This window comes from Acinonyx jubatus, chromosome A1, assembly GCF_027475565.1.
Source record: "Acinonyx jubatus isolate Ajub_Pintada_27869175 chromosome A1, VMU_Ajub_asm_v1.0, whole genome shotgun sequence".
NCBI classification, from domain to species: domain Eukaryota; kingdom Metazoa; phylum Chordata; class Mammalia; order Carnivora; family Felidae; genus Acinonyx; species Acinonyx jubatus.
Genome location: NC_069380.1, coordinates 131,251,699 through 131,277,436, shown reverse-complemented (window position 1 = coordinate 131,277,436; position 25,738 = coordinate 131,251,699). Strand labels below are relative to the sequence as shown.

The 25,738-nt window shown below is 38.9% G+C and overlaps 1 protein-coding gene across 1 annotated transcript in view; it reads right to left on the bottom strand.

Moving 5' to 3' along the window:
• Positions 1-9,090: 9,090 nt before the first annotated feature.
• NLN (neurolysin) overlaps positions 9,091-25,738 on the bottom strand; it is a 99,035-nt gene continuing 82,387 nt past the window's right edge. Inside the window, exons 10-13 of the mRNA XM_015065330.3 lie at positions 21,833-22,019; positions 21,377-21,505; positions 19,780-19,916; positions 9,091-9,653 (exon numbers count right to left, since the gene is read on the bottom strand). Of these exons, the coding sequence (XP_014920816.1) occupies positions 9,519-9,653; positions 19,780-19,916; positions 21,377-21,505; positions 21,833-22,019 (588 nt within the window). The 3' untranslated portion in view covers positions 9,091-9,518. The remainder of the gene's footprint in view (positions 9,654-19,779; positions 19,917-21,376; positions 21,506-21,832; positions 22,020-25,738) is intronic.

Genomic DNA, 25,738 nt, shown 5'->3' with positions numbered 1-25,738 from the left:
CAGCATCAAAGAAACACCTGCCCTGAAACTGTATTTTCTTTACCCAAAGAATCTGGTGTAAGTGAGAATGTTGTATGAAAGGGTGGAGGGGCAGGGTGAGCTGTGTGGGCACAGAGAAGGATTCAAGATAAAAATCAAGATAAAAAGGTTAATTTCCAAGACTTGAGAAACATGCTTCTGATGGGGGGACAGTTGGTTACATTGGCTATAGGTTCCTAGAGAGCTAACCCACACCATTTATCCTTATTGATTAGGCTGTTTAGAAATGTTAGAGATGGTTGTCAAGTTTGCCAAACAGCTCCTTTTATTGCTTCCTCTAGAGTCTCAAGATGACATCTAGATTCTTCTGGCATGCACAGTAAAGGTGAACTCAGGTAATGTTCCATTAAAACAAGACTACAAAAATTGCCATAAATAAGAGGTAATATGGAAGGTTTTAGGAGTTTTTTTTTTTGTAATTTATTTTTAAGTAATATCTGTACCCAGCATAGGGCTCGAACTCACAACGCTGAGATCAAGAGATCAAGCAGGCAACTGAGCTAGCCAGGCACCCCTACCACCAACTGAGCTAGCCAGACACCCCTAGGAATTTTCTTCTAACTTCATAGCTTTTTATTTTAAATTTTTAAAAAATGTTTATTTATTTTTTAGAGGGGAGGAGGGGCAGAGAGAGAGAGGGAGACACAGAATCCGAAGCAGGCTCCAGACTCTGAGCTGTCAGCACAGAGCCCAACACAGGGCTCAAACTCACAGACCTGAGATCATGACATGAGCCGAAGTCAAACACCTAAATTACTGAGCCACCCAGGCGCCCCCATACCTTTTTATTATTAAAGGCTGGTAAGACCTGAAATTTGTTGGAAGTAATTAGATATTTTCTTATATTACTTTTGAAAAGCAAAGCTTCCCCTACTTATCTTGAATTAAAATAATAATTTGTTAATCAAGTATATCTTGAAGCCACTTTCCTCTCTGAAATATTAGTGTCCCCCTCTCTTTTGAGTCCTGAAATTGTTCACAGCCAGCACTTCCTGCTGTCAGGTTCTTGTCCCTGCATTCTGACACTGACGTTCCAGCAGTTACCTTCTGACAGGCACCTTCAACCAGCCTACCAACCTCTGTCATTATTGTCTCCAGTACCAGAAACCTCTGTGTTCCTAAGTGGCACTTCTGCCTCACCCTCTCCTGGCTATGAGAACCCTTCCAGCTACTGGATCAGTGACCTTAACCTGAGAGCGCCAGTGTGTTCATGGGGAGAGAAGTGTATCCTGAGCACATGATCCATTTTCTGATGTGATGACTTCATTTCTATTATCCCAGAGGAATGCAACAGGCGTACTGACATTTTGTCTACTGGCACCACAGACAACAGTGTGTTGCTGTACTAACATGCCCAGCTAAATTTGGATACGGTCCTGAGAATTTTATTAGGTAAACGGAGGAACTAATCGGGTCTCTGTAGATGTTAACACAACTCTACACTACCTTTATAAAAGAAGTTGGCTTTAACTAGCAGAAAGTTAAATTAGGATTCAAAACATTAAATAGTGCTTAGTGGATGTTCCACCTTAACCTTGAACTTCAGTAGATAGAGGTCAACCAGGTAGCAGTCTGGCTTTCTGGAACAAGTATTTAATCTTACTTGAAATTTGGATGATAAGTTAGGAAAGAAGCCAAATCTTCGAGAGCTCTTAGGCATTCTGCAGACATTTTTAAAAGGCATTTACTTCTAAGGGTGGTTGAATATAATTTGCCCCTCTTCTGGTCCTTCCAAATCTCTTCTTTAGTATGTAGCCATGACAATATTGACTGTTCTTAAAATGGGATATTGTGAGAAAAGCCCTCCAAGCCTGCACGGCCTCACTAGTTGTTTTCTGCCTCAGACCTCTGTTGTGCTCCTAATGGGATTTGGAGATATTTGCTTAGAATCTTCCATTCATCTAATTAGTCTTTTGGGAGAAAGACAGATGAAAGACAGGGAAGGCAGGAGAGAAAGCAATGCTTCATAGGCCTGGTTAGACCACAGGATGTAGCTTATCTACCAAAGAATGAGTGACATGAAACTCATTACACAGAAGGAATGAGCTCTGTGAATTTGGAGGTACTGTCTTCATTTACAGAAGTCACCATTCAACTACTCCTATTTCCCTATCCTTAACTACGGTGGAATTTAAAAAGGAAATGCAAAGTTGGGGCTTCAGAAAAATTTCCCTCATCAGGGGCCCCCCAAACAAAGAAACCTACTGGGGTATAAAAGGGATTGATAGATGAAGTCTGAGAAATTTCTCTCTTGCCACCTGATCCCGGTTGGAAATTCACTGGCTAACTGTGCTGCTGACTGAACAAAACAGAGGATAATAGCCTCTGGCTGAAGATTTTATAATTGAAGCTGAGGCAGAGTGGGCCATGTGCGTGTTCAGAACAGTGATTGCATTGTGGATGACAACACAAGTCCCACTTGTCAGTCACACAAATGTTTAAGACTGTAGAAAGGCATCTGATTTGGGACAGGGATGACAAAATGGATCTTTTGGTTTTCCCCACTTAGCCCTGAACACAAAGGACTGATGACTGCTTTGTTCTGGAATAAAGTCTTACATTCCTTATAGGACCTATCCAATCATTAATAGAGAAAGAAAATTCCTGTCTGGAATTACTCCTACCACTTTCTGAAAGAAGCCAACTTTTAGTCTCATCACCCAGTGGGGGAAAGCAGTATGAACCAGATTTTTTTTTGTTTTTTTACCAATCATCACTTTTCCTTATTCATTTTTAGTGACTGCCTTGATGTTAAACAACTGTACTAAACAGTATTAAGACACATGGCTCTAATTTGATAATACCTGGCAATATTTAAAATGCCTCTTCCCGTTGAACCAGGAACTACACTTCTAAGAATTTGTTTACTAGATAAACTGACAGATGTGGAAAACTACATATTTGGAAAGATAATCTTGGCAGCATTGTTTGTAATGTCCAAAGAGTGAAAATGACCTAAAAGCTCACTGACAACAAATTGATTAAATAAATTATAGTCCATTTACACAGGGAAATGGGATAGAAGCTTAAAGTCCAGTTCCAGTCCTCATGAAACTTGGAACTTTGAAGTTTTTTAGTCTTTCATTGATCTGCTTAATTAATTGCTATCCTTAGTAAGGGAAGTTGTAAATAATGGGCAGTAAAGGAATCAAGAGTTGGGTGCTTTTTCCTCAGCTCTTATTAGTAGCAATGGAAAACTAACACTGATGGGAGAAGGAAGTAAGGAATCTTGATGAATTCTGCACCATCTCTAAAAAGCTTGATGGGTCATCTTAACAGCCTATTTTCAGATTTATAGGATGTACCAATGCCTCTTGGGTGTATCACACTTATCAGGTTAAGAGGATTCCCGTGTGAGTCCTCTAAGGGCTACGGGTTTATAAGCATTTGATCACAATGCAGAGATAGGGTTAAAGGGAATATTTTCACCTCTTTCTTGTTAAGTCCTTTAATCACAGGGCCTGAGAAACTCCTGGATATAAGACAGATGGAAGGGCACCATTTAGTCCCACTGCTGACAGGCTGAAAAGAGAGAAAATCAACCATTTTGTCAGAAATGTCTGTGGTGGCAGGTGGCATGGTAATCATAAAATTTGGTGACACAAGTCAAATTGTACAATGGAGTCAACCATTGTCAGGAAAAACAACAAGAAGGCTTTTTAAACATACCTTTCTTCTATAATTTATCTCCACTTATCTCCTTTTCTCACTATATTTAAGCAATATGAGCTCAGGAGTTTTTGTCATTTTTTGTATCCGCAGTGCCTAACACAGTGCCTGATACATAATGGGCACTTTACAGTCTTCAAAATGAATTAAAAAACAACAGTTTTTTAATTTTCTGGACAACCATGGATGTCTACTTTGACTCTTCATAGATTTTCTAGGGAACCAGAGATTGTAGATTAAGAAATTCCTAGGTTTAGAGTACATAATCACAGAGAAAAGTGGAGGAATCTTCAGAAATATTTTCCATTCTCCAATTTTTCTTTTACAAAATGCATGTTTCTTTCATCTAATTCATAGAGAAACTCTTTCAGTCCCTAAGGATAAGGGCCTCTTCATGTAGTAAGTGTAAAAAAATTTTACCTCTGTAGATTCATATCATCTACATAGATAAATCCATCCTTACAGCAGAAGGTAATTTCAAAGAAGATATGTTTATTTAACATACACTTAGGGACTATTCACCATGAGTCAAGGGACTGTAGAGGACAGGGGCTATGGGGCTATAAACAATGACTCAGAAATCACAATATGGTGGAGCACATGTATAATGAACTGGGTTACTTGAGTTTGATTTTGGCGTCTGTGTATGTTTGATGAAGACAGTGATGGGTGGAACGGGCAGAGAACAACTATAAATTCTGTAAAGGAAGAAAATGCAACTGCAAGAATCCCTAGCTTTATTATGGTCATACACAACTGACCTCTCATCCTGTGACCAGATTATCCATAAGGAGTCTGATAATGACCTCTGGATAAGCAATGACTAATTATGGAAGAGGAATAAGGCAATATAAACTATAAATGCTTAAATCAGGTATCTGCCGTATGGGCAGCTGCAATCATCTACATACCATTTGTAAGATCCAGTGTGTAAACGTTACTTTCACCCGAGTGATGTTTTTCTGATGAAGATTATACATTTGTTGCATCTTAAACTTTGGGGAGACTTCAAAGCTGATCTGGTATGAAAGTCTACTCAAAGGAGGAATGCCTGCTGTAATACTCCTGGTAGCCACAAGCTTTGCTTTGATTTTCATTAACAGCAGCAGAATATATTTCAGTCAACAATAATTATTAGAAACAACTTTCTCATGTTGAATTAAAACCTCTTTGTATTTTCCAACCATTTTTCTAAGCTTTGGCTTCTGGAGATGTAGAATAACCTATCCTCTCTGCCATACCTTAAGTATTTGAATACAGCTTTCATTTGTATTGCTGAATTCACCTTCAGGAAGGCTGAAATTCCCTTTCTTCAATGTATTCCTCTCGAAAAGTCATCACCTGCCTGTCCCTACTCTTTCAAACACTGTAATACTTGGTCAAAATCTGCTTAAAATGTGACACCTAGAACAGAACACGATATTCTAGCTGTGAATGATCTTAGCACATCTGGGTCCAGAGGAATTCTTTTGATCTGGACACAACCTTCCATCAACACACTCTTATAGGCTTTCATTCTTACCTTCTGTACCCCTCCCAGGTGTGCTGTACTGTGTGGGCTTATATTGGAATTTGGTCAAATAAAACTGTCATGTCTTTTTTTTTTTTTATTAAAAAAAATTTTTTTTTAATGTTTATTTTTGAGAGAGACAGAGACAGAATGTGAGTGGGTTAGGGGCAGAGAGAGGGAGACATAGAATCCAAAACAGGTTCCAGGCTCTGAGCTGTCAGCACAGAGCCCAATGCAGGGCTCGAACCCACGAGCTGTGAGATCATGACCTGAGCTGAAGTTGCACGCTCAACCGAGCCACCTAGGTGCCCCAAACTGTCATGTCTTTTTTTTTCTGAGTACCATCAAGTCAGGTTTCCCCTCTGTTTACCTTGGCAATGGAATGTGTCTAATTTTGTCTTAAATTTGCCTCGGCATGGAAATAATTTTAAATCTTAATGATAACATTTTCAACGACTGCAGTTCTGTTATCTGTAAATTTGATAATACCTTCTATGGAATTTCTTGTGTCTTCATCCAAAGGATTGGAAATTTTCTTTGGTTTAGTGTGAATCATTATTCAGCTCTCTTAGGTTGTTTCAATAGCTAGGAATCCACCTCGCTAACAATTATCTATCTGAGCCACAAAGATTTCAATAGAGATGCCAGGTTTCTTGCCAGATTCAGTGAATACGGTACCTTAAAACCAGTCTAAGCCATACAGTTTCTCCAACAACAGATGCTAGGGACATTCTGTCATCACAGTACAATTTTAGGTGAGCCTCCAAGCTCTATGAAGTCAGCAGCCAGAATGGATGCCAGGTCATGTGAGCAGAAACAAGAGAGACTGTGTCATATTCACCATTTACCTTTTCTTGTACATACACAGTGGTCCAGATGCACGGGATCTATATTTTATTAGGAAAGACTACAAGGTAAATTCAACCAAATAAAAGCTCAAGAATCACTCACTGGAGAGGGATGTATGAGGGGTTCTGTTCACTGGCCCAGTTTTTCAAGATTTTTTTCAGACAAAGTCTCCATGTATAGCATTACTGTGGGTGTGTTAGAAAAGGCTACACTGATCTAGTACTCAGATTTTATAACCTTTACCTTTTGCCCTGATACAGTTGGGACTAGATGAATCACTTAGGTGGCTCTGTTTCCGGTGCAAGTTTCTGAAAAAGACAATTGAAAAAGTAAATGTTGCACATTGACTGGTTTTCAAAGAAAATGAAAGCATGTCTTTTTTTTCCCCCTTTTATTCCCACCAAACTCTTGTAAGAGAAGGCATATTCAATTTTGAAGGGCTATCCAATTTCATATGGGAGATCTGTAACTATAATAATGTTGCATTGAGAGAAGAAGGAAGCCTTGGTCACTGCATCTATTTAGATGATATATGGTTTCTCTTTTTACACTTTTAGGGGCTCAGTTAACCACCTCTAAACCTAATTTGGGGGATTAGTGTTTTAATTCAATTCCCTCAGAGCATGGAAAATTCTTCCTGTGCATGAACGCAAAGGAAAAAATGAATAATGATCATAAACAAACCAGCTGATCCACCAAAGAGACAGGATTGTTATACACATTAATTCATATACAAAGGCTAAAGGCAAAATGGGAAATAAGTCATTTCCTATTACTTAAGGAAAGCACAAGCATAAAATCATATCATTTAAAAATTAAAAAAATATTTTCTCTATTTTGGCCTCGTACACAATGCAGTTTGTCAAGTCTATAGAGCTACAGATATCCACCTTTTATCATATTAATTTTAGAAAAGCAAGATTTTCACATAAATAGCTCAGGTGGTAACTCTTCAAGATCACTTTTAGTTATTCATTTAGGTAACATGTAGCATTTGCACTAAAGGGAAAAAAAAATCTGTATTAGGTGGCAAAACATCATGGCTTTTTTTTCTCTTGTCTGTAGTAACCTGAAACAGACCTAAATATCTTGGGTCAATAATCAAGACAGACCTTATTATATGTTGCTCAGCTCACAAACCTGAAGTGTAGCTTGGCTAATTACAATTTTTATAGTTATCCACCATTGAGAACCTTACCAACACTCTATACTCTGATATGAAAAAAAAAAAAAAAAAAGGAAGAAAAAAGAAGAGGTAGATAAATGGCCACATTCAAAAAGTCTTTTAAAAATTAGTTCTGGGGCGCCTGGGTGGCTCAGTCTGTTGGGCGTCCGACTTCGGCTCAGGTCATGATCTCACAGTCCGTGAGTTTGAGCCCCGCGTCGGGCTCTGGGCTGACAGCTCAGAGCCTGGAGCCTGCTTTGGAGTCTGTGTCTCCCTCTCTCTCTGCTCCTCCCCTGCTCATGCTCTGTCTCTCTCTGTCTCAAAAATAAATAAAAACATTTAAAAAATTAAAAAAAAAAAAAGAAAAAAATTAGTTCTTAGTTTTTAATTATTGTAAAGAGTAAGTATTTAAATTTGTTGCCGTGCTTTGGTAGATTTTAAGTATCATATATGGACTCTAAATAAAAAGAACATCATAGCACTTTTGTTTTCTTAGGCATTTCAGCTTAAACATTAAAGTATGAAAGAAATGTGAGTTCATTCTTATGGATAATAATGCAACTTTATTGTGTGCAACCTGTTTCACACCAAGTATTAGTTTTTCCATGTGAAGTAAGTTGAGATTGAAAATGATAAAGTTATTGTTAAGGAGACACACAGAAAGGCAATAGAAAATGCTGAAAAAAGTTTTTGTCTGAAACTGGAAAACAGAACAGTCTGGAAGAAAAAAAAAAAGATATGAGAAGAGTACCACAGGTTACTAACACCAAAAAAACTACTTTGTGGGAGAGAAGGGCCAGGCGATGATCTCAGAAGGGAGGGTTGGATTTCATGTGCATTTTTAACGTATTTGCTTGGCAATAATAATCCCGGAATTTTCTTCTGCGTTGTTAGAGCTCTTAACCTTTCCCACTGTCTATAATTTTATTATGCAGCATAATATATATGTTTTCATTTAGCGCAAAGTCCATCTGTCTAATTTTGTCCCTCACCAGCAAAGTCATACCTCAGATACACAGCGGGAACCAACTGGAAGACCTATCAGAGTATATGTGAAGTTTGGATTTTTTAATTAAAAATTTTTTATTATCCTATTTTGGTTTCCTTACTGAGTAGACTCCTAGGGAAAAATAAGTCCTGTGCGTTTACTGGTCTGCTTTAGAAGTACAATTTAGACTCACAGAAATGAAAGTTAAAGAGAGATCCAAAGTTTCGCTTAAAATAAAAATCACCAGACAAGATAGGCTATGAAATCCTCCTCCCTGTGGTTGAGGACACGTAACACTTTGGAGCAGCTGTCCTCAAACACTTCTGTCCAGAACCCACTCCTCTTCTGGAGTTTCTGAACTCTTTCTGCTCCACACCACCTTCAGCTCTCTTCCCTAAACTGCCATTGGTGATATGTATATCTGTCACTTTGGGTGAGATGGGAATAAAGGAGGCAAAGTCCGTACCACTTATCAGAAACATGAGAAGAGAAACATATCCTTGGACTTGTTTTAGTGTTCTAATTGGCAAATATGCCAAAGGACTGACAACCTTGTATGCTGTGGTGGAAACGAACCTCTGATGCAAGATCTACAATCCTCTAACGCAACATACAAAAGCAATATACATAGGCCAGTTCAGTTAAAACTCTTACTTTTTTTGGTACTCTGTGATAGGACTTTAGAAAAGATAAATCCCAATGGTGGAACATAATTTAAGTGCGGCAGAAAAGGAGAAATAATGAGGCCTGAAATCCAAAGATAAACGCATTATTGAGGCATATTCCCCTGGCCCTTAGGTATGTGGACAAAGAGGTCACGCGTTACTGTCAGACAGAGGGTCAAAGGTGACACAGGGCTCCAAGAAAATATTTACCAGAGAAATGTGATGATTCATTTATCAGTCCAGAAATACCAAGTACAAAACTTCAAGATATAAAGAAGGATCAAATTATATAATGTATATGATTCAATTTAAAAATTCTTAGCCCTCTTACATTATGTTATCTAGATTACAATAGTAAAAAATCAAATTACATTCATATGAAACTTGTATAAAAAGAAATCAAATCCATTGTTATGAAATTTTATAGTACAATTATTTTCTGATGGGTCTTTTCTTAGGTCATGGTATTTATAATTCCATTTACATCTGTGTAATTTTTCAAAGTGAAAAACAAAAGACAGTCAATAGAAATCTAAACTTTCATTTGCAAAACTCCATTCAGTTTCCGGGCTAGTAACACATGGTGATGTCGACTTGTCCTCCAGACATGGACTGCTACCAAAGATCCCCAGTTTATGGAGCATGCAGGCCTCTACTCATTAGGAACGCTTTTTGGTTTGGCTCACGTTTCAAGAAATTCTGCAGCATGTCCATGCCGTCCAGAGATCCCCCAGGTTTCAGGATTAGGTTTCTGTATTTCATTCCAACCTAATAAAATAAAACATCACACCTAATAATTCATTGTTAAAGCAATTTCCCAAATCTCTAGATGCAAAAGAAAAAGGAGGAAGGGTGAAGAAAAAGGGACTTTGACTTTACTTTGTCTGGATGTTCTCTTTTGCCTTAACTACAGCTCTACAGAGCTGTACTTATTTATTTTAGTAGCTATGAGAGCTGAAGCTTAAACCTCCAGTCTTCTATGTTCCTCTTTATTACTGTCTTATCTCCTTAGAGTTTCAACGGTGAGCAAACAAACAAAAAATAGCCAATGGAATGTATAACAGATTCCTCTATTTAGTAGCCCATCTCAAATGCTATTTCAAAAGAGTTAGCAAACCAAGTGTTCAAGAAGGCCACAAATAGGGGATTTGTGTACCTAGAACCAGTGGCATCACCACTGCCAAAATGGCTTCTGCTATGTTTTTACAAGGGGTTTATAAAAAAATGCCTCATCCTTATGGATGGCGGTAGGACAACAGCACATGTCCCAGGTGTAGGTTAAGTTATTTCTGTGGGCTCAGAGCTAGGAATAAGGACCTTTGTAAAGTTTTCCTTGGGGATGAGGTCTGCAACCTTAAAACACAATGTAGTTACTCTGCCTTTATTTACATAAACGTAGCAGCAAGTAAAGTGAAGGAAAACCACTGAAATTCAGTATCAGTGTCATTCATTATTTTCACTTCCTTTTCATCATCCTTTTAGGGATACAAAGCAAGACAATTCAGTGAAGAAAAATTCCAAATATACATATAAATAGTTCACAGAGTAACACTTTTAAATTTATATCCATTAAATCGTTTGATCAATATGACTAATAGTCTTTTTGACAATAATAGCCAGAGAATTTTCAGAGACAAAAGTAACTTTTGACTTATAACAATAATTCTCTTTGGTACAACCATCAGAGATAAGTCTAGTCAAATTGTTAATAAACGAAAACATGCATGAATGAAATTTACCAAGTTAGATACAAAACTATTTTATTCCCTATAGCGTCATAAAATAAAAATTTTGGGGTTTATCTTTTTGTTATTAACAGAAATCATCTGCAGTTTATTAATCCCGACAGGTTAACATCAAACTTCCTAGTCTGGGCCCTGATTAGGAGTAAATAGTCAGTTACCTTCTTGTAAAGTCTAGGGCAGCACAGTCCAACAGGAATATAATATAAGAAACATAAATAACTTAAAATTTTCTAGTAATCACATTTTAGAAGGTAAAAAAAGTCAAAATGGTGAAACTAATTTTAATAAGATATTTTAACCATATATCTATGTTACTTCAGCATATGTCAATATAAAAATTACTGAGATTTACTTTCTGTGGTAAGTCATCAAAATCTCGTGTGTGTTTTTCACTTTTCCAGCACAAGTTTTTAGTTATGCTAGACACATTTCAGGTGCTTGACAGCCACAGGGAGCTACCACAGTGGACAGGGGTAGGGCCTAGAACACAATGTGATCTTTAGAAGGGCTTATTGGACAATATTCTAGTATGACAATGAAAAGGCATGTAGTAATCTTGTTGCCTTATCTACAAGTTTTAGATAAATTTTCCTAAAGAGGGAAGGCCTGTAATCACTGATACTCGAATTCCTGAAAACTCTGGTAATGAAGACTTAAGCTAGATTTAATGTTTTTTGGGGGATGGGGAATGATGTGTAGTTTTTTGCTTGGTCTGTAGCAATCCATTACTGTTAGGCTAGCAATTGGGAACCTAAAATGTGACTGATGGCTGATCCTGCCATAGACATTATTATTCTAAGAAGTAGCAGCTTAGAGCTCTGGAGCCCAAACACAGTCTACCTCCCTTTTCTTTCTTTCATTGCCCCAAATGCCTACATTTGACCAGTGTTAAATCAGTAGGGGGAAAGGGTAGGATGGGGAAGAAAGACGGTGCTCTCCTGGATCTTCACCCCTTTCCCTAAGAAGCCACCATAAAAATAGGGAGAACTGGGGCTCCTGGGTGGCTCAGTCGGTTAAGCGACTGACTCTTGATTTTGGCTCAGGTCATGATCTCATGGCTGTGCAATCATCCTGCATCGGGCAGCTCCATACCCAGCATGGGGCCTGCTTGGAATTCATTCTCATTCTCATTCTTTCTGTCAATTTCTTTCTCTCTCTCTCTCTCTCTCTCTCTCTCTCTCTCTCTCCCTCTCTCCTCCCTCCATACCTCCCTCCCCTGCCTGTGCTCTCTCTCTCTCTAAAAAAATAAACAGACATTTAAAAGAATCTCCCACAACGTGGCTACCTGACAAAATAGTCTCATTTTGTACAGAGAACTGCAGTTCTAGCCAGCAAACAGATGCAGGTACTTGAGGAGTTGCATGGCGCTGTGAAGAGGCAGCTCAGGGCTCCTCTGACCAGTAAGGTCATCGCGGAGCCGGGGGGGGGGGGGGGGGGGGGGGGGGGTGTGCAGCTCAACACAGCTCCAGTCTTGTCCCGCTTACAGCTCCAAACAAGTTGATTCAATTTCCTGAATTACAGAGCAATGGTCTTTTAATAGTTTCATTTCCTTCACAATGAAGTTTGGAGAAGAGTTTAAGAGTCACTTTGGTAATAGGATCTTACTTTTCTTACAAAAAAAAAAAAGTTAAGTGAATTTTTGTGTTTTAGGAAGGTACCAGCTCTCTGGGTGAGAGAACACTGTCTGGGAGACATATGCCACAGGTGGAAGGAGTCTTTGCCATAAGTTGTTCTAGTCTGTTTACATAATAAAGAAACCTGAACTGTAAGGAAGGCAGAAAGACAAGTTCTAAGACAACCAGTGAAATTTTTTTATGCTAGAAGAATCCTTCAGGAGGATCTGCACATAGTAAGAGCTTCTATTAACTAGTCTATGAAGGCAAATCAGCATCAGTCACCTGTGTGGTTTTTAAAGTTTTTTGGTTTTTTTTTTTACTTATTTGTTTAGAGAGCCAGGGAGGGACAGAGAGAGGGACAGAGACAGAGAGAGAGAGAGAGAGAATGAGCAGGGGAGGAGCAGAGAGAGCAGGAGAGAGAGAATCCTAAGCAGGCTCCCCACTGTCAGCATAGAGCCTGCTGGCAGGACTTGAACCCATGAAGTGTGGGATCATGACCTGAGCCAAAATCAAGAGTTGAACGCTTAACCAACTGAACCACCCAGGCACCCCACCTGTGTGGTTTTTAATCCTGGAAGATTAGAGTGTATCTTTTGGCAACTGTGCAAGTCCTCTCTAACAGTGATGTTTCCTAAAGCAAGGTCAGGAGTCTTGGAGTCAGGCCCAAGTTTGAATCTTGGCTTAACCCTCAGCTCTGTGACCACAGGCCTTGGTTTCTTTTCCTGTAAAATAGGAACATGCCTCCCTCACCTAGTTTATGTGGAATTGGGGATGATTTCAGGACACTGCCCTGTCCTTAGTATAACACATGGCACCCAGGGCCACTCAGTAACCCTCTGTGGTCATCCATTCCTCCTCTCATTTCTGTCCCTCTCACACTGGCCCTCCGTTCAGTGTCTCATGTACACAGCAGGGACACAGATGCATTCCTGGTTTGGAGTCTCCTTAAAATTAGTTCTGTTTCCTAATAAAACTAAAAAAAAAAAATACAAGAGACTTCATCTCCATTATTAATAAGAAATAGACTATCTCGTTCAGTAGGAATATTAGGGAGGTGAGACAAGGCACTCATCTAAGAATACATACTCTTTATTTGAGGTAATATTTTAAGAGCAATCATAATGGCCTGAACGAAGGATGCCACCATCTGTAAGTAATGAGAATATGTCTCCTGCTGGGTCTGGCATTTCTGAGGCAGCACATGCAAGCTCCCACTGTCTTCCAATCCTCCCTCCTTCCTACTGTGACTGACTCTGGGGAGGAGAGCCAGTTGTCTCCTTCCTACACTGAGTAACAGGCATCAGGGAAAAGAGCATCCATCCAACGATAGGTGATGATGATCAGGCACACAACAGGCTCCCTAGCCAGCTTTAAAAGTGGATGCTGAAACCTTCCACAGCCCATCTGTAAACTCCTTCCCAACAGCACACTCTTTGTTTCCTATGAGGGTGCGGATATCGTGGGTGGAAAAAGAATACCTTGGACAACAACAAAGAAAAAGGGAGAGAGTGAAAGAGTGGTGCTGGTAGTCACGGAGATGGAAATGAGAACAGTGGGTCGGAATCTGCTTGATTAGAAGAGGCCTTCCGGAAACTGTGAGCAAAGTTTCAATTTGTGAGGATAGAAGGATAGATCTATATTTATGGGGAGGGAGATCAGAAAAAAAGAAAAAAAAGAAAAAAGGAAAAAAAAAAGAAGAGTAGTCTGGCTATTAATATGTATTGGGGGAAGGGGAAATAGACGGGGACAACTACCGTAATTAAATGTAACAGTTTTGAAGTAGAGGACACACAAAAATGAATAAAACAGCTCCAATTACAAGGACTTTATCATCTAGGAGGTAAAAAAAAGACAATGTACAAAGCAGATTATTAGAGTTCTAAGAGAAATACAGAGAAAGGCTGTAAGAACACAAAGGAAGAAAAAGTGCTTCCAGTTGGTTGGGATTCAAGACTTGGAAAGTCTGGTCTTGTAAATATGCAAGAAGTTAAGTTGGAAATCAATCCCATTTCTTTCCTTTGTCCCTTAAATCAGGCAAAATCTAAGTCTGTCAAGAAAGGCTGAAGTGTAAGAAAAATCAGCTTTGTGGTGGTAGGTCAAGAGAGCCGAAGCAGAAGTTAATCCATTTGTAAGGACCTTCAGAAGGAATTTCATATTCTCCCTTAGCAACACATTGTAGCAGGAATTGGGCTTAGAATTCTGAGTGGAGAGCACTGGAATAGTTAGCTTTAGAGTACAAATTCTCTGTGAAGTAATTCTTTTTCATGTTAACCCAAAGTTTGTCATGTTTCTGTGTCTGCTACTGCATGTAAAGATCTAGCTACTTCCTTATGGCATTACAGATTAAAATATAATAGTTGCATTTGACTGTCTTGATTTTCTTGGTATTCCATTCTGCAGTGATACTCAGTTTTATTTTTTCTTCATTGAAGGAAAAACAAAGGTTAGCAATTTCTCTAAATGTAAAAGAGGAGGGAGATAATTCTAGCTTAATAATATAATTGTCTTTGAATCCACCAAGTCTATTACCTCTTAGGCAATTTTCCCACAATGAACTTGCCTTATAAAAAGAAATGGCCCTAGTTAAAATGCCGCCATTTTCTTCAACCCTATGATTAGCTGCTGGATTTTGAAACTACATTTGGTGACGCTGGATATCTTCTTTAAAGAGCTCCTAGAGCTTGCTGGAAAAGTTTTATTCCCAAGCAGCTCCCTTCCATAGTTACTTAAGAAATCAGCTGGAGAAGGAAAACATATGTCCGATAATGAGAATTCTCTATATTCTACTAGAAACAAAGATTTTAGGATATGTTTAATGAACAAATTAAATAATGAAGATAGTCTAACTATTTATAATGAAGAAAAGAGAAAATCACAAATAAAACCAGAAATAGCAAACTGTGGCTATTATAGGTAATTGGCCAATTCTAACACTTAGATAGAGGCCCTCAAAATAGAATGAAAACCACTGTACCATAAAAATATGCTATTGCTACCTTAGGTATTCAGAAGACTACAGGTTTGGGGTGCCTGGCTGGCTCAGTTAGTAGAGCATCTGACTCTTGATCTTGCAGTTGTGAGTTCAAGCCCCACAATGGGTGTAGATTACTTAAAAAAAAAAAAAAAAAAAAAAAGACTAGGTTTATATTTGACCCTTCCTATTATTGTTTTCCCAGTGAGTAGTGCACTTTCTATAGTTCTGCTTGCTAACACCTGGAATGTTTCTCAAAGCAGACCCTGAGCTTTGCAGGATGGCAAGAGGTTATAGAGAGAAGGCCTGGAGATGTTCTTTTGTTGATACCAATGACCAGGACAATAATGTCAACAGTACGTGATCTTTCAGTCTCCAGCCTCTCTACAGATTTTGGGGACGAAGAATAGCAGACACTGATTCCTTGAAGGGCCATCCAGTTATCTTCTCAAAATCATTCAAATACATACTAGGTGAAACTAATGTAACATGATATGTCAACTACAATTCAATTAAAAAAAAAAGGTGTCAACTTTACATCGATATAATGGCACCAATATGTACTCAATTGTGATGCTTATTAAGAAATCTAAGACACTCTAATCCTCCTTCCTTTCAAGGTGTCCTTTTATTTGCTTGCTTTTGTTGTGGTTTATTACTGAACATTTCTAGAGCCTATTATTTATCCTTGCTAATACAGAATTTTCACAATGGTTTTAGGAAAGAGTCTTTTTACCTCCCTGTGCTGGGCAGTAATAACTGGTCCCTATCTACCAGAAACTTTGTAATTCTGGAAAATACAGCAGAATTTTAGTGATGAGGGAAAAAACATACGAGGGAGACAGGGAGCCTTGAGACAACAGGGTCTGTGTGATATATTGTGAATGCTCTGATACCCTTGACTTCAAATCAAATTCAGTATTTCTATAAAAATTCTTTCGGGACACCTGGCTGGCTCAGTTGGAGAAGCATGTGACTCTTGATCTCGGGGTTATGAGTTTGAGCCCCATTTGGGTACAGAGATTACTAAACATAAATAAACAAACAAACAAACAAACAAACAAACTTAAAAAAATTCTTTCTCTTCATCACAACGTAGCTGTAATGACCAAATATTTTTCTTAGAACAGGATAACTGTCTCAAAGTATTACATTTTAATAAGTGGGTATTTGAATTTTGTAAATCAGGTATTACTTTTGAGAAAACATTTGTAAAACTTAAAAATAAGTGAACCAAACAAACAGTATACTGTAGAGGGAACAAAATGGCTATTTAAAAAGCTGTTCTAGTCTCTGCCACTGCAGTGAAGAGTGTGAGAGTGGGGTGCAAAGGGATTCTCCTTGGTCACTGGAGCCCGATTCACTACTGTTGTGACAAAAGGGGAGCAAGAAATGCTATAATATCCCAGAATACTTGATAGGGAAGAAAAAGGAAGGGATTAAAGTTAGCTTCATGGCGTAAGATGAATAATATATAGCAATGTTGAACCCAGAATTTTAGTGAAACTGAAAATTGTGTTTTACATTACAAGGCAACAACTCCAAGTTGTTGGGAATCTTGTGTTCTCCAAGTTCACCCCAGGCCCCTGATCTAAAATAAAAGTAGTCTGGCTGCCTGCCAAGCTGTGAAGCTTGAGAGTAAGAGGAAGTACACAGAAGCATAATGGCAGGGACTGCGTCTGCTGGACTTGCAAGTTCCTTGGGGCCGACTGGGATCAGTACATGGGCTGTTACCTTGACAGATGGAAAAGAAGAGGTAACAGCGGAAGGTACTGGAGATGTGGCTGTGTAAGTGGAAACACAGAGGAGATGAGTGAGGAAGCTTAATTGAAAAAGGTACTGTGGCACTTATGCTAGGAAGCGTCACCAACTTATAAGAGTCAGTAACAGGTCATAATTGCACCTTTATATAAGTAGACCTGGAGTCTCTATAATCATTGTTTTCTGATTTCTGCAATAATGCATGCTCTGTGTAAAAAATAAGGAAAAGCTCCATAAAAATCACAGAAAAATATTTAATAATCACTCATGAAATTATCACTCGAAGCTAAGAATGGACATTTTGATGTACTCTTTTTCTAAACATGTATTTTAAAATAAAAATTTGCATTCTATGGTACAAAATATTTTATAGCCTGATTTTTTACACTTTGTGTTATAGTTATATTAACATTCCAGACATAAGAAAAAGCTTGGTGAAATCCTTCCCTCACACTTCCCTCAAGTCCATTCTTTTCTTCAAAAAATGGAAATACCACTTTTGGTTCAGATGATCTAGAAGATTTCATAAGCGAGTAGCCAGCCATGTGACTAGGGCCTTTAAGAATGGTAAGATTGAAGCTGTATCTGGGTGGCTCAGTCAGTTAAGCATCTGACTTTTGATATCAGCTCAGGTCATGATCTCACGGTTTGTGAGATCAAGCCCCATGTGGGGCACTGTGCTGACAGTGTGGAGCCTGCTTGGGATCCTCCATCTCCTTCTCTCTGCCCCACCTCTGCTCGTGCATGCTGCCTCTCTCAAAACAAATAAATAAACTTAAAAGAATGTTAAAATTTTTAAGAGGTAGAGACAAGAAAGTCACACCTTTTAGGTGGAAGAAATAGATGGATCGTATTTGTGAAGGTGCAAAGACCTATGGGAACACATAAATCTGGCTGACACACTGAATTCTGGGAAGTAAGGAAGACATGTGATGGCTAAGCTAAGGACTGTAAACAAGGAGAGGAAAGCAAGAAACAGGAAGTAAAAACAAAAGGGTAGGTGAGGGCCTTTGGAAGTTGGCAACTGGGTCATCAGTGGTCACTCGAGAGAGAGTAATTTTCTAGTTCCGTTGGTGGAGGCAAAATAGAGGTTTGCATGGACGGCTCCTTACACCAAGAAATTAGGCTGTGAAAGGAAGGAGAACTGAGTAATAGCAACAGGGTTACCAGAGGCAGTAGCAATAATCCCAGTTTTTGTCAAGACACATTAAGGCTTGGTGTTAGACACATCTTTCAGACAGAGGGAAAGAAGGTGAATACTGAAGTATAGAAAGAGAACAAAAATGACATATTTAGTCTTGATGACCGTAACTTTCTTAGTGGAGAGGAGAGAGGATTTGAGACTCAGGGGATCTCAATAAGGGAAGTGGGACAGGACAGCAGAGTAACACTGGGTGTCCACTACAGGTTGGATAGCACGATTTTGTAGTGGGACATGTTAATGGAGTCACACAATCTTCCCTGGAAAGCTCTGAATCCCAAGGGCACCATCTCTAAGTGAGATGGTAGAGGAATCCAGGGCTGGGTACTTGGCTAAGGGTCATACAGAAGTCAAGACATATATGAGAATAGTCAGTGGCTGACCATTGTAATAGGTTGGCCAGGGAATGGAAGGAGACTTACAGTGACGTAATAGCCTGGGTAGGGTAGGATGGAAGAAGGAATGATTGGGAAGGTTAGTGTAGATAATGTAGGTACCCTGGAGGTGTTTTGTTTTGTTTTGTTTTGTTTTGCAGGGGGGGTGGGAAGAAGGGGATGGTGGGCTAAATTACAGCTATGTGGGGCGCCTGGATGCCTCAGTTGGTTGGGCAGTTGGGCATCCGACTTCGGTTCAGGTCATGGTCTCAGGGATCGTGAGTTTGAGCCCTGCATTGGGCTCTGTGCTGACAGCTCAGAGCCTGGAGCCTGCTTCAGATTCTGTCTCCCTCTCTCTCTGCCCCTCCCCTGCTTGTGTTCTCACTCTGTCTCTCTCAGAAACAAATAAACATTAAAAAAAAAATTATAGCAATGAATTTCAGTATATGTGTGTGATGCACTATGCAATCCAGAAACATAAAGTTGGGGGGAAGAAATTGGTTGGCTGAAATAAGCACAGAGAACCTGAATTTGGTAACTTGCTCTTCTAATTTCTGAATCAAATAGAATGAGAAGCACACTGAAAAATGCATCAGGCCTGGAAATAATCTGACAGCTGAGTCTTCAACAAGAGTGGAGACTAGGGGACTATAACTCAGGAAGGTTTGGCTGGTAGCCACCTGGCAGCCAATTCACTGTACACAGAAAGGAATGGCTCAGGTTAATGAAGCAGCCTAAATTACTTAAAGGCATTTCGGTTACAAACTATGTAGGAGGTGGGGTATGCCAGTCACAGAGAAAGGGTACCTCCCATAGAAAATGTATAAAGAAACTGTGTAGAGAATGTGAAAACATACCTAGACCATTAACATCAAGAAAGAGTTTACCTTTCTTTCCCAACCTCCTATAAACTAAAGCATTGTATGGCACATGTCAAAACTAGCAGCTATAAATGCTCAAATGCATAAACAAAGCTTTGAATTTTAATTATGCAATATATTGGAATGTTAATAAGCAAGAAAATGTGGTAGTTTTTTTTTTTTTTTAACTTAGAGAATTAGAGTTAATCACTTGTGCACTGCAACTTAATGATGGATGATTTGAGAAGATTCAAGATTTTCAAGTTAAAAGCTGTTACCAAATCTCTTACGCTAAAATCTAGGTGTAATAAATATTTTACACTGGGAATGACGAAATTAACAAAAGGAGAAAAGAAAATACAATACCTCTGGATTCATTATCCCTTCTTTTTTAAAACAGCTGTAAAACATATCCATGGAAAATACTTCACTCCAAAGATATCCATAATATTGGCCATCATATCCCCCTGCCAAATGTCCGAAAGTAGCTGGCATATTTGTGCCTTTAAAGAAAGATACATTTCAATCAATGTGATGGCCAATGTTAATTATCAGGTTATCAGCTGGCTAAGGTTTCCCTCTGGGGATTCCGGAGACTGGAGAGTGACAGTCTCCAGCAACAAGCAGGATCTTACCTGCAGTACTCCCTGGGTTTACATGTGCCCTTGGCCAAGATGTTTACAAACTTCTCTGCTATGATGACTCAACTTCAGAGCTGGTTTCGGCCCTAAGTTCTGGAATGTCTAACAATAGTTTCAGAGGCTTTGTCCACACCCATCAGATAGCTCAGTATTTCAGGACTACTCAGTCCTTTCTAATCCTTTAGACACATATGTGTCTTATAGATACTCTAATAGTAAGCCCACTCTTTGTCACACAGCTTTGCATCTAAAATGTGTCAGAACGGCACTTACTTTAGGTTCATAATTACTGAAGAACTCTTTATTTAAAAAACTAAAAAGGTTTTGCCAACTCAATCTACCTCTAGGGCTATTTTTAAAAAGGATTTTTTCAGGGTGCCTGGTGGCTCAGTCAGTTTAAGCGTCCGACTCTTGATTTAGGCTCAGGTCATGATCTCACCATTTGTGAGATGGAGCCCCGTGTCTTGGATTCTGATAGCGTGGAGACTGCTTGGGATTCTCTTTCCCTCAGTCTCTGCCCCTCCCCACCTCCACTTTCTCTCTCTCTCTCAAAATAAATAAATAAACTTAACAAAAATAAAAAGGATTTTGTCAAATTGGTCTCAGGGACAAAACTGTTGTATGGTCTACTATAAACAGATCACAAAAGTAAGTGAGGAGCCTGGACTGACTCCATTGGACTCTTCTGACCTTTATTATCACTATCAATGTGACAGGTTCATTTAAATAACAACTTCCTTGGTGGAAAAAAGTCACCTTGCCAACTATGTATACATGAACAACTACATGTTGGCTTAAAATATATAAATACAAATGTAAACACAGTCACGTGTGTACCTGCCCACCTACCCACATGAATCTCATAAATACTAGGCTAGAAAAGGCTAGCTGGAATTCCTTAACTGATCTCAGAACCAAAATCAGAAACAAGGTAGAAGTTTGTACGTCTCTCTAAAACTTCCCCGTTTGCCAATTTCTCAGTGAAATCACTAGGAAGTCAGGGCACACGTACGGAGGGAGGAGCCAGGTGGCTGTTGCCAAATGCGGATGGCTTTCTCTGCTCTGGGGTGGAGGCCAATTGCTCATTCTTGATTACACTAAAATGCTGCAAAGCTGGAGCCACCTTTCCTTTAAACACACTTGGACAGGATAAGTCATACGGACATAGTAAGCTTATCAGAAAGCCATGGCCTGATTATAGAAATCAGAAACAAATATACATTAGGTGAGCTGCCTGACAAACCCTATGTTTCCTGGAAGTGTTAGGAGGATACCCTGTACTTCACTGAAGAAAATGAATTCAGGTCATAGTGCTTACATACCTGGAGATGCCGCGACACCTAAAATCTCTGTGCAATATTTGGCATATTCACTTGCAGCATCCAGCGACGTGTTGGTATGGAGAGACTGATCAACTTTGCTCAAAACAATCTGGCGTAAGGTCAGAAGACCTAATAGCATAAGAATGTTTGGGCATGTTTTGGAGAAGAGAGAACTACGTGTTCTAATATCACAAGATCAAAGATTTAAAAAACTGACGCCTATAGTACATATTACAAAATGGGAGTAAGATACCTCATTTAAGATTTAAAAGAAGATGTATTTTTTTTTTTCTTGGACACATTCCCAGGATATTTAGCAGTCTCCCCTCCCCATATTAGCACTCTTAGGGGAATACCATGATTACAAGGGAAATAAGTTCTATAGAACAAGAAGCCAGCCATTGTCTATTAAAGCAATTCTAATGTATTTTCCTTTTCTAAAATTACAAGTCATACCTGTGTTGACCAGCCTGGAAGCAACAAGTTTTTCAAGCAGATCATCCATAATAGGACTTCCATCTTTATAATGTTTTGACAATCTTCGGAGGGAATCGATGTCCCATACCCAATTCTCAAGCATTTGTGATGGCACCTCTACAAAGTCAGTTTCCACATTTGTTCCACTAAATCGAGCAAAATCAGTCTAGAAAATAAACATAAAGGTCTTTTTTTAAAGCACTGAATGAAAACTACCTATGTGATGAATCATAATTAAGACTCTGTAAAACTTGAGTCAGAATCAGAGTCAACTACCTGTTTGAATAAAGGGTTAGGATAACTTCAAATTTAAATAAAAACAAAACACAGTACCAAGCAGCCTGAAAAATAACCCCCAAGTACTCTATGTTAAAGTAATATTTCATTCTTTTAAATCATAGCAAACTTGGAACAATCATCAGGAAATCATAAATGAAAAAAAAAATCAGACTGAGTTAAAACAAGCCCTAAGCTTTCGAAATAAAAATATTAAAAAATTTTTTTCCATTAAAAATGAATAGATTTAAGACAGTTTCTCCCTACTTATCTATTTCATGTGCTTCATTTTATTTATTCAAAACATGCCTTTCTGGAGCACTCATCACTCTATTGTTTAACTATTAAAGTTAAAAAAGTTTTTTTTAATGTTTATTTATTTTCGAGAGAGAGATAGACAGAGTGTGAGCAGGGGAGGGGCAGAGAGAGAGGGAGACACAGAATCTGAAGTAGGCTCCAGGCTCCAAGCTGTCAGCATAGAGCCCGATGCAGGGCCTTGAGATCATGACCTGAGCCAAAGTCAGATGCTCAACCAACTGAGCCACCCAGGCGCTCCTTAACTATTCAAGTTTTAATCAAAATCAAAGAGTTAAATTACAACACTGCATGTTATATTTTGTGTTCTGAACTTTAAATACGTGATTCTAAGATAACTATGTTGCAGAAAGCCTAGTTGTACCTCTCAGGGTAGAAGAGGTTAAAACAAGAAGCCACTTCAGGGGGAAGTATAAGTGTGGATCAGTTGGCAAGAGGGTAACTTAAATGCAGGGAGAGCTTTCTGGACAAACAAAGCATATATCAGAAGTTAAAGCATCCCTTGGAAAAATAAAGGGCTTACTCTCAGGGTGTGGTCTAAAAGTTAAAAAAAAATTTTTTTTTGAAGTATAGCAAGTTGTTGAATCTGATGTCAGAAAAGCTCTTGATCAAAAAAAGGGGAATTCACTAGAACAAGCTGATATTTTCTGCCTTTCACACTGTACACAGAACTTGTGTAAAATTGACATTGACAGAGAAGACTTTGCATTAAACCAACCGGCTCATCTGCAGAATGGGGTTATCTTTCTGTTGTTTTTCCCTGAACCTCTGTCCTGTTTCCTTCTTCAGATGTGTTACAATCCCAGTCCCTCCCTGACTTCATCATCCCTGGGGCTCTGAGGGGAAGAGAAAGGAAGAAGGGCTTAAGCACTGGAGAAGGCAGCAGATGGGATGCCAAATCAGCAGCAAATAACGATTCTGCTTTTGGCCCAGGGCAGAAGCACAGATGTCAATGCCATTTCACATTCTGCCTTCCTCTCTTTATGCAAAAAAATGTTTTGCTTGACTTCCTATCATAATTGCGCTGATTCTAGATATGAAGAGCTGCAAATACTGAAGGGCCAAAGGGAATGAAACTCACTAGATGCTGGAATTAGGCCACCTGTGTTTGAGGACATCCTAATAAAAAATTCTTATAGAAAAGAGGCAAGGGTTCCAGAAAACTGAATATTTTGCCTCTTTCTGGTACATAATCTAAAATAACAACTATCCTACATTTAGATTTAAAAAATCTGATAAAATAATCAGATAATAGTGGATATCTATTGAGACTTTACCACGTTAGGCATTATGCTAGGCCCTTTACCTGGATTATCTCATTCAAATTCCAAAATAATTGTATGAAGTATATACCGTAATCTTCATTTTGAGATAAGGAAATTGAAACATACTGAAATTAACAGTAGAACTAGGATTTGCAACCAGATAGTCTGATTCCAGAATTCAGGTTTTTTAAAAAAAGTTTTTATTTATTTATTTTGAAAGAGAGAGAGAGCAGGGGAGGGGCAGAAAGAGGGGAGAGAGAGAATCCCAAGCAGGCTCTGCAACTGTTAGTTGGCATGGAACCTGATGCAGGACCCAAACCCATGAACTGTGGGACATGAGCCGAAACCAAGAGTCAGATGCTCAACTGACTAAGCCACCCAGGCACCCTCCTGGCCCCTGAATCCACAGTTGGAACCACAATTGCTAGAATTCCTCTCTACCTTATAGAAAAATGAAAAAAAAAAAAAAAAAAAAAAAAGGAAGTTTAAATTATGAGGTTACAAAATAACTAAATCCTCTTGGAAGTTATTTAAAGTAGCAAAGTCTTTTATCAAAACCGACTTTAAAAACAGAGCAAAAGTGAGGTTTCAGTTCTATTTCCTTAGAAATCCTACTTCCTCTATATACTGGAAGCTGTCTGTTTCAAGGGTCAAACATGAGGCTGGATGTAAAGGTCAGCCTTTATAACCATCTACCCTGGACTAGGGACTGATTCTGTAATACTAATTGCATGATTTTCTAAAGATTATAGTTTTTAAGTAAGTATTAACAGAGCAAATAAAGGCAAATACACCATCAGCTACCACTATAAAATATTTTGAGAAAAATATACATTTTGTATATTTTGCTTGTGTGAATATTTTTCAGGCAGCCACTGCAGATTAGGGTACACCTCAACTCCAAGTAACAACAAATTGTGTGTGTGGTTGGAGGTGGTGGTGGTGGTATTTCAGAACCTAGAAAAACATGAACAAATGAATAACTCATGAGTTGCAATTGAATAAAATAAGAATATAACACAGTTATGTCATGCAGAGTAGAGAAGAGAGGACTTATTCTGCCCCAAATCATGGTGGGGGTGGGGGGAGAGAGTGCAGCAAATGAATGAACAGATCAACAATGTCTTCTAAAAAACAAAAGGAAATGTTTGCAAGGAGTAAAAGCTAAAAATAACCCTACTGCTTACTAATTTCCAGTAAGTCAGTCATGCTGTTTCTCTGTGTGCCCTTTGAGCAAGATCATTTAAATATTTTTCAAATGAGGAGGACAAAGAACCTACAAAATTCAAAAGCTCAATTTCCAGCAAACAACTAAATTCTAAAAAGAAAGGAATCCACAGTCAGCCACTGTATAAGTCTACAAAGAAATTCTGAGCAAGTCTTAGGATGTAGGAGCCTGCTGGGGGTCTGACAAGCAAAACAGCATGACTGCTGAATTATTACTCACTGCTGACCAGCCAGCAAACACTACTCCCTAGTATTAAAGTATTTAGGTTCCAAAGAACCCTAAAAAGTCCTTTATACAGTTTTTTCCTTTTTAAAATTTTTAAAAATTTTATTTTAAAGTTTTTAATTTTATTCATTTTGAGAGAGAGAGGGCAAGTGGGAGAGGGGCAGGGAGAGAGGGAGACAGAGAAACTGAAGCAGGCTTCATGCTGTTAGCACACAGCCCAACACAGGGCTCAATCTAATGAACTCTGAGATCATGATCTGAGCCGCTTAACTGACTGGATGCTTAAGTGACTGAGCCACCCAGGCACCCTTAAAATTTTATTTGAGAGAGAGAAAGAGAGAGTGTGTGCCAGCAAGGGAGGGGGGTGGGGAGAGAGAATCTTAAGCAGGGTACATCCTGAGCCTGGAGCTTGAAGCAGGAGTCAATCCAATGACCCTGGAATCACAACCTGGGCCGAAATCAAGAGTTGGACATTCAACCGACTGATCCACCCAGGCACCCCAATATACAGTTTTCAGTAAGACCAATTCAAACGTGTCAAATATAGTAGCTTATGGGCTATAATAACTATTGATG